Source organism: Oncorhynchus keta, chromosome 23, assembly GCF_023373465.1.
Source record: "Oncorhynchus keta strain PuntledgeMale-10-30-2019 chromosome 23, Oket_V2, whole genome shotgun sequence".
Classification (NCBI taxonomy): domain Eukaryota; kingdom Metazoa; phylum Chordata; class Actinopteri; order Salmoniformes; family Salmonidae; genus Oncorhynchus; species Oncorhynchus keta.
In genome coordinates, this window is record NC_068443.1 from 25,614,200 (window position 1) to 25,624,215 (window position 10,016).

At 40.7% G+C, this 10,016-nt stretch overlaps 1 protein-coding gene across 2 annotated transcripts; it reads right to left on the reverse strand.

Annotated features, from left to right (window-relative positions):
• Nucleotides 1–7,602: 7,602 nt before the first annotated feature.
• Nucleotides 7,603–9,574, reverse strand: LOC118402061 (protein transport protein Sec61 subunit gamma-like). 2 transcript variants are annotated; one of them, XM_035799924.2, is made up of 4 exons: nt 9,410–9,574; nt 8,372–8,483; nt 7,877–7,979; nt 7,603–7,738 (listed from the first exon to the last, which is right to left on the reverse strand). In XM_035799924.2, exons 2-4 carry the CDS (start codon nt 8,463–8,465, stop codon nt 7,729–7,731), a joined length of 207 nt encoding a protein of 68 aa, XP_035655817.1. In that variant the 5' UTR covers nt 8,466–8,483; nt 9,410–9,574; the 3' UTR covers nt 7,603–7,728. The 2 variants fall into 2 exon arrangements, with proteins under 2 accessions (XP_035655817.1, XP_035655816.1); XM_035799923.2 differs by lacking the exon at nt 9,410–9,574 and adding an exon at nt 8,891–9,349.
• Between the last annotated feature and the right edge of the window lie 442 nt (nt 9,575–10,016).

Sequence of the window (10,016 nt, forward strand, 5' to 3'; positions counted from 1 at the left end):
GATTTTACTCTTTGGCCTGAATGCAAAGGGCTATGTCTGGGGGACAGTTTTACACCATTGTTCCCGTGAAGCATGCTATGGGGATGCTTTTCAGCAGCAGGGACTGGGAGACTGGGAAGGATAGAGGAAAGATTGAATGGAGCCAAATACATTCAAATTATTGATGAGAACCTGCTTCAGAGTTCAAAACGACAGACCCGGGGACGAAGATTTACGTTCCAACAGGACATTGACCCAAAGCATTCAGCCAAAGCGATGCTTGAATGGCTTCAGAACAAGAATGTGAAAGTCCTTGAGTGACCCAGCCAAAGCCGAGACTTGAATCACATTGAAAATATGTGGAAAGACTTGAAGATTGCTGTTCACCGCTGCTCCCCATCTAACTTAACAGAGCTTGAGAAAATCTGCAAGGAATAATGTGAGAAAATCCACAAATCCAGATGTGCAAAGTTGATAGACAGACAGACCCAAGACGACACAAAGCTGTAATCGCTGCCAAAGGTGATTCAACAAAGTATTGCCTCAGAGGTGTGAATACTTATGTAAATTAGATTTTTTTTGTATTTCATTTTCAACAAATGTTCAAAAAAATAAAACATGTTTCCACTTTCATTATGGGGTATTGTGTGTAGATGGGTGAGACAACAAAATGTGGAATAAGTATTTTGGGTCTGAATACATTTATCTGGACACTGGATGAAGTCCGCCTAAATATTTTTGTTTCATTTTGTTAAGACACTCCAGGGCTGGACATTTTGTAGATTGTGGATAAAGACTTTTTCATATTTCTATCTGTAAATCGCAAAAAAAAAGTGTGCAAAATGCATTTTAGGTGGATTTCTTGATAAATGTAATCTAGAATAAAAATTGGACAACATATCAACAATTCCCTACGTATGAATCTGGAGAATATTACATTTACATTTAAGTCATTTAGCAGACGCTCTTATCCAGAGCGACTTACAAATTGGTGCATTCACCTTATTACATCCAGTGGAACAGCCACTTTACAATAGTGCATCTAAATCTTTTAAGGGGGGGGGGGATGAGAAGGATTACTTTATCCTATCCTAGGTATTCCTTAAAGAGGTGGGGTTTCAGGTGTCTCCGGAAGGTGGTGATTGACTCCGCTGTCCTGGCGTCGTGAGGGAGTTTGTTCCACCATTGGGGAGCCAGAGCAGCGAACAGTTTTGACTGGGCTGAGCGGGAACTGTACTTCCTCAGTGGTAGGGAGGCGAGCAGGCCAGAGGTGGATGAACGCAGTGCCCTTGTTTGGGTGTAGGGCCTGATCAGAGCCTGGAGGTACTGAGGTGCCGTTCCCCTCACAGCTCCGTAGGCAAGCACCATGGTCTTGTAGCGGATGCGAGCTTCAACTGGAAGCCAGTGGAGAGAGCGGAGGAGCGGGGTGACGTGAGAGAACTTGAACACCAGACGGGCTGCGGCGTTCTGGATGAGTTGTAGGGGTTTAATGGCACAGGCAGGGAGCCCAGCCAACAGCGAGTTGCAGTAATCCAGACGGGAGATGACAAGTGCCTGGATTAGGACCTGCGCCGCTTCCTGTGTGAGGCAGGGTCGTACTCTGCGGATGTTGTAGAGCATGAACCTACAGGAACGGGCCACCGCCTTGATGTTAGTTGAGAACGACAGGGTGTTGTCCAGGATCACGCCAAGGTTCTTAGCGCTCTGGGAGGAGGACACAATGGAGTTGTCAACCGTGATGGCGAGATCATGGAACGGGCAGTCCTTCCCCGGGAGGAAGAGCAGCTCCGTCTTGCCGAGGTTCAGCTTGAGGTGGTGATCCGTCATCCACACTGATATGTCTGCCAGACATGCAGAGATGAATATGTCTAAGGATAACCCCGCAACATGGTGTATGCGGATGCTTCTGACGATGAGAAAAAGTCAGACTTTCTGGAAATGTCAGTTAAAGACAAGTAAACTGAATTTAGACTATCAAACAGTAATTTCGACACAATCACCATCTCTTCAAAGTATATTACTACATATAGTCCTGTTTGTAACATTCTCTATGAAATGGGCCTTTACATGATGCGCGATTCAATGCAGTTAGCTTAGAAATTACGGATGGATGTTTAAAAGTGCTTACAATTCATGACATATGTAGTATAATAAATTAACGAAAATATCACTTTATCAACTGACTTTTTTGTTGAAAATACAGTCGTAGCCAAAAGTTTTGAGAATGACACAAATTTTAATTTTCACGAAGTCTGCATGATGGCAATTTGCATATACTCCAGAATGTTATGAAGAGTGATCAGATGAATTGCAATTTTATTTGTAAACCTTTATTTAACTAGGCAAGTCAGTTAAGAACAAATTATTATTTTCAATGATGGCCTAGGAACAGTGGGTTAACTGCCTGTTCAGAATGACAGATTTGTACCTTTGTCTGCTTGGGGGTTTGAACTTGCAACCTTCCGGTTACTAGTCCAACGCTCTAACCACTCTTTATCATGCAAATTACCTGAATCCCAGAAAAACATTTCCACTGCATTTCAGCGCAGCCAACAAATGGACCAGCTGACATCATGTCAGTGATCTCTCGTTAACACAGGTGTGAGTGTTGTTGAGGACAACGCTGGAGTGCACTCTGTCATGCTGATTGAGTTCGAATAACAGACTGGAAGCTTCAAAAGGAGGGTGGTGCTTGGAATTATTGTTCTTCCTCTGTCAAACATGGTTACCTGCAAGGAAACACGTCATCATCATTGCTTTGGACAAAAAGGGCTTCACAGGCAAGGATATTGCTGCCAGTAAGATTGCACCTAAATCAACCATTTATCTGATCATCAAGAACTTCAAGGAGAGCGGTTCAATTGTTGTGAAGAAGGCTACAGGGCGCCCAAGAAAGTCCAGCAAGCGCCAGGACCGTCTCCTAAAGTTGATTCAGCTGCGGGATCGGGGCACCACCAGTACAGAGCTTGCTCAGGAATGGCAGCAGGCAGGTGTGAGTGCATCTGCACGCACAGTGAGGTGAAGACTTTTGGAGGATGGCCTGGTGTCAAGAAGGGCAGCAAAGAAGCCACTTCTCTCCAGGAAAAACATCAGGGACAGACTGACATTCTGCAAAGGGTACAGGGATTGGACTGCTGAGGACTGGGATAAAGTCATTTTCTCTGATGAATCCCGTTTCCGATTGTTTGGGGCATCCGGAAAAAAGCTTGTCCGGGGAGAACAAGTGAGCGCTACCATCAGTCCTGTGTCATGCCAACAGTAAAGCATCCTGAGACCATTCATGTGTGGGGTTGCTTCTCAGCCAAGGGAGTGGGCTCACTCACAATTTTGCCTAAGAACACAGCCATGAATAAAGAATGGTACCAACACATCCTCCGAGAGCAACTTCTCCCAATCATCCAGGAACAGTTTGGTGGTGAACAATGCCTTTTCCAGCATGATGGAACACCTTGCCATAAGGCAAAAGTGATAACTAAGTGGCTCGGGGAACAAAACATTGATATTTTGGGTCCATGGCAAGGAAACTCCCCAGACCTTAATCCCATTGAGAACCTTTGGTCAAACCGCAAGAGGCGTGTGGACAAACAAAAACCCACAAATTCTGACAAACACCAAGCATTGATTATGCAATAACGGGCTGCCATCAGTCAGGATGTGGCCCAGAAGTTAATTGACAGCATGCCAGGGCGGATTGCAGAGGTCTTGAAAAAGAAGGGTCAACACTGCAAATATTGACTCTTTGCATCAACTTCAAATAATTGTCAATAAAAGCCTTTGACACTTAAGAAATGCTTGTAATTATAATTCAGTATTCCATAGTAACATCTGACAAAAATATCTAAAGACACTGAAGCAGCAAACTTTGTGGAAATTAATATTTGTGTCATTCTCAAAACTTTTGGCCAAGACTGTACAAAGATTAATGGATCAAAACACAAACAAAATCTAAAAATGTGATAGTAGATGCAAAAATGTAAACTTTGCCTGTGATGCCTGGCCTTAAAAGTAGTCAGTCCCAATCAACTTCAGTTATCAACACTAACTCCAGAAAGTGTATCACTCTGTTGAGGGTTAAGAACTCCAGTAGAGTAGTGATTTAAACTCATTGAATTACTGTGTATACCCCTATTCCTATATATCACGCTCTTCCTTTCCATAACAACACAGCTACAGTTTAAGTCGGAAGTTTACATACACTTAGGTTGGAGTCATTAAAACTAGTTTTTCAACCACTCCACAAATGTCTTATTAACAAACTATAGTTTTGGCAAGTCGGTTAGGACATCTACTTTGTGCATGACACAAGTAATTTTTCCAACAATTGCTTAAAGACAGATTATTTAACTTATAATTCACTGTATCCCAATTCCAGTGGGTCAGAAGTTTACATACACTAAGTTGACTGTGCCTTTAAAAATCTTAGAAAATTCCAGAAAATTATGTCATGGCTTTAGAAGCTTCTGATAGGCTAATTGACATAATTTGAGTCAATTGGAGGTGTACACCTGTTTATGTATTTCATGGGAAAATCAAAAGAAATCAGCCAAGACCTCAGAAAAAAAAGTGTAGACCTCCAGAAGTCTGGTTCATCCTTGGGAGCAATCTCCAAATGCCTGAGGATACCATGTTCATCTGTACAAACAATAGTACGCAAGTCTAAACACCATGGGACCACGCAGCCGTCATACCGCTCAGAAAGGAGACGCATTCTGTCTCCTAGAGATGAATTTACTTTGGTGCGAAAAGTGCAAATCAATCCCAGAACAACAACAAAGGACCTTGTGGAGATGCCACTCAGCAAGGAAGATGCCACTGCTCCAAAACAACCATAAAAAAGCCAGATTACGATTTGCAACTGCACATGGGGACAAAGATCATACTTTTTGGATAAATGTCCTCTGGTTTGATGAAACAAAAATAGAACTGTTTGGCCATATTGACCATCGTTATGTTTGCAAGATGAAAAACACCATCCCAACCGTGATGCACAGGGGTGGCAGCATCATGTTGTGGGGGTGCTTTGCAGGGACTGGTGCACTTCACAAAATAGATGGTATCAAGGGCCTCCCGGGTTGCGCAGTGGTCTAAGGCGCTGCATCGCAGTACTAGCTGTGCCACCAGAGACTCTGGGTTCGAGCAAAGGCTCTGTCGCAGCCGGCCGTGACTGGGAGGTCCATGGGGCGATGCACAATTGGCCTAGTGTCGTCTGGGTTAGGGAGGGTTTGGCCGGTAGGGATATCCTTGTCTCATTGCGCACTAGCGACTCCTGTGGCGGGCCGGGCACAGTGCACGCTAACCAGGTCTCCAGGTGCACAGTGTTTCCTCTGACACATTGTTGCCGCTGGCTTCCGGATTGGATGCACGTGTGTTAAGAAGCAGTGTGGCTTGGTTGGGTTGTGTTGTGTTTCAGAGGACGCATGGAAAATCTGGAAAACCTTTGTCTCGCCCGAGCCCATACAGGAGTTGTAGTGGTGAGACAAGATAGTAGCTACGAACAATTGTATAGCATGGAATTGGGAGAAAAAGGGTGAAAATGAAACAAAAAAATGATATATATATATATATATATTTTTTTTTTAAATAGATGGCATCATGTGGAAAATGATGTGGATATATTGAAGCAACATCTCAAGACATCAGTCAGGAAGTTAAAGCTTAGCTGCAAATGGGTCTTCCAAATGGACAATGACCCCCAGCATACTTCCAAAGTTGTGGCAAAATGGCTTAAGGACAACAAAGTCAAGGTATTGGACTGACCATCAAAAATCCCTGACCTCAATCCTATAGAAAATGTGTGGGCAGAACTGAAAAGCATGTGCAAGCAAGGAGACCTACAAACCTGACTCAGTTACAACAGCTCTGTCAGGAGGAATGGGCCAAAATTCCCCCAACTTATTGCGGGAAGCTTGTGGAAGGCTACCTGAACCATTTGACACAAGTTAAACCATTTAAAGGCAATGCTACCAAATACTAATTGAGTGTATGTAAACATATGACCCACTGGGAATGTGATGAAAGAAATAAAGGTTGAAATAAATCATTCTCTCTAATATTAGTCTGACATTTAAAATTCTTAAAATAAAGTGGTGATCCTAACTGACCTAAGACATGGAATTTTTACTAGGATTAAATGTCAGGAATTGTGAAAAACTGAGTTTAAATGTATTTGGCTACGGTGTACGTAAACTTCCAACTTCAACTGTATCTCTGAATTATAGGCTACTCGGAATGATTATGTTGAGTCGTCGGCACTCAGTTATTTCCATTACTAATGTGCTATTTCAAGGAATTATTTTTAACATAGCCTTCTACTGAAACGACATAAACATGTGTAGATAGCACATAACTAACAACATCTACTGCGTTGTAGTCTGGAGGCCACAGCTATAGGCCTAGTCTGTATACAAAGAGATTAATACTATTAAGGTGTTAGGAATAATAGTCTCGTCTTGTACTTCTTCCAGTGCCATAGAATAATCACTAATGTGCAGGACAATTCAAATTTTTATGTTTGATTTGTTTTTGCCTCAGGTTTTCATCCATTATCCATGAGTAATTTAGTCAAACAGTGGATGCACACACTTCAAAGAAAACTACACTAGCCTACTCAATTTTGACTTTTTTTTACCTCATCAGATCATTAAACTTGTCCGAATGATATACTATATGACTAGAGAAGTCCTTTGTGTTCAAATGTCTGTCTCACTGGAGAAACCTAATGTGTAAAATACACCTGTGGTAGTGAATGGATGAATGTTAATCTTCGAAGTGTGATCTTCTCTTCCCTGTGCCTGTCAACCACTTGTATGACCTCATCTGAATAGAAATCTAATGGCATTTTATTTGATGGGGATATTTTATATTGGTCTTTTCCACACCGTTGCTCTGAAACCCCACCCTATGGCGATGTGAAAGACAATGCAACCTCAGAATCAACAATTCATACTTGGAGATGATTTTCATAACATGAAGCTTACGATTTTACTCACCTCTTCAAAATGTAATCCATACAGGTTTCCCTTCTGGTAAAATAAAAATATATATATTTTCACTCACACTAGGCTTTGAACCTTTTCACACCACGTTACAAATTAATTTCCTTCTGCCTATAAATATAAAGCTCTACTTGTTTTCCTCATGTGTGTTGCATTATTTACAGCAGTAAAATGGGAGGAAAATCCAAGCCATAGAATGTGGAACACACAGGTTCACATAATACTCCTTTAGAATTCCCTAGAGATACTCACTGATTCTGCACTGTACAGAGAGGTCATGTTTTCTGCTAGCCTTATAAGGGAACAAGGTCTACACAAGTGAACATAGTAAATGGAGAAAGGTTAAGTGCAGCAGAAGCTTTGCAAGCTTATCTTATCTGACTATGATATGAAATTGTGCAAAACAAACTGAGCCTGAATAACATGGGAGATTAAATGGAAAACAGGAGATAATGAACTTTATTTAATCAGTCCATTCAGAATCAGATCATGGAAGACAGTATCAGTCATTCCTTACAGGAAATGTAACAAATAATGTGTTAATCAAAACAATATGCCAATGCCAACGCCCTAGATCGAAGTTAATATTTTCTGTGATTTAGAGGAAATAAACACATGAGATTTGATATCTTATTAATCCAAATTTATTTACAAAGCAAACAAATATGAACTGAAGATAATTATAATATAAAAAAAATGTTAACACTTTAATCCCATGTCCAGTTGCAGGTAGTTAATCAGCCAGGGGAGATATTCAACCACCACTGCAAGACAAAATTATATGAATTAATTGCAAAGTCATTCATATAAAAAGCAATCTCCATTGAGGAACACTGCCATCTATCATCATTGTGCAGTGGTTGATTAACAGTAATAATAGGCTATTATCGATTAATACTTACACAATGATGTTGTTGATTGGGATGTGGATGAGTTTGACGAAGAAACCAATGAAGCCCATGATTGCAAAACCTATCGCTGTGGCCATGGCAATCTTTGAGAATTCTGAAATTAGAAAGAACAAAGTTTAATCGGATTTTCCATGGCCAAATTCAGATAGCTGCTACATTGCAAAGTTAGGTCAATCAGGGGCTAACAAATCATAAAATAAAATGTACAATATTGTTATTGTAAACAATATATGAATTTGAACAGTCAACTGATTAATAAAGCAGAAAGAGTGATAATGATCTATAATACAGAGAAATATATGCCCAGTCAGTTCAGTGCATCTATACCACAGCATGCTAGTGAGAGAGGCTTGTGAGAATACCTCAAATGTAAGTACATTTAATTACCTGTACAAGGGTGTTTGAGTAAGATATCAGCCCTTCACAACAGTCAATCATGTAGGGGTCAATTCATTATAAGGATATCTATGATATAGGATAGATTACCTTTTCTGTCTGGCTTGGTACACCTCTTCACAAGCCTTATGGAGTCCTTCACAAACTGTCGACTGGGCTCCACAAATTGCATTACCTGGTCCATGTTGAAAAGGTTTTTGTCCTACGGGGGTGGGGAACAATAAATAAAATGTATAAATAAATGTTTATTTAGCAGCCTATATACATATAATACAGTATAAGCTTTTAAAAATGTGTTTTAAGTAACGTTAGCCTACTACACCAGTGTAACCCTCCAGTCCACTATACTTCGGGCTTGGGTAAATGTTTCAAAACACTGATTTGTAACAATGTTTAACATTTCGTGAAGACAATGTAATACTCGTGTTACATTGTAGCTGATAGTGCTACTCTGCCAATGAAAGTTACATAACACTGTAACGACTGTTCTTCTTAATACAAGGTAAAGACATTACAATGCGCGACTTGATGCAACTTTAAAATAACACTATTAACAGAACAAAAATACATCCGTAAATTAATCTGATAGGGCAATTCTAGTTCACTTACCGGAATATTTAGACACGTATGTTCTAACTCGAAAGCTGACGTCGACTTCGTGTAAATGCGCAAAAGATTGTAACCCGGATGGGATTAGGAAGGATGACGCGGACTCTTGGTGCACGCAAACAGGAAAAGTGGCGCCAAGTAAAGTTTTTGGTTGTCACAGCCACAAAATCGACATTGGCTATATCGTAACAAAAATATTATGAAAACAAAACGTAGCCTTTTGGTCTTAAGGTTAGGAGCAGGCATAAGGTTTAAATCGGATTTAAAAAATTAAAAAATGTAAATAGTCGGGTTTTCTGACTTTGTGGCTGTGGTAACTTGCGACAACCATTTTCTTGGGGTATAAACCTTCGTCTCTTGACTGGGCTACAAACCTGTACTTATTATGAATAAACTAACCTTAATGCCTAGGAATGGTTAGGCTACATGCTCCCCTGATAACCTCAAACTGGAGTCGGTTGCTAGTGAATGCTCAGTAATCGAACCTGACGAGAGTGAGGATGATTAAGCCTATTGTACCTGCTGCTACAGGTGTGGTGAAGTCTCCCGAGCCTCACCACCTGAGATGATTCTGCCCCAGTGGGAGAACGATTTTTTTTTAGAAATTGGATCACTGCTTTTTGGCCACCAATATGTGTTTACCAAGCCATTTGGAGGAGGTTGATCTTCCGCACTAATACGCATGCTCTCAAAGATAACCCGGATGCAATCTCTGCCACCATAATAGCAAGCGTAGGGTGTGGTTTAAAATGGCCCCACCGTGCCCGTGATAATGTCGAATGTCTTAATAATGTAGCCTACATATGTGAACATAATGCTCAAAAAGAAGAAAGGACATTATTAACTGTTTAAAAACAATCATTTTATTGTGGTAAGCAGTTTGTGTGAATACAATTCAAATCCCCTCCTGCCCAGATAGGATTTTTTTTAAATCAACATAACATATTTTTTAAAGGTCCGCCCTCATGCAGACCCAGTTAAATTGAATATAGATCCACTTATTTATTCCCCTATAATATATGGAAATCCATTTCTAGACGCAATCATTCAAGCATAGGCATTGAAGCAGTACGCGATTGATTGCAGTCACTCACTCACTACATAGCAGCAAGGTACTGCAGATGGT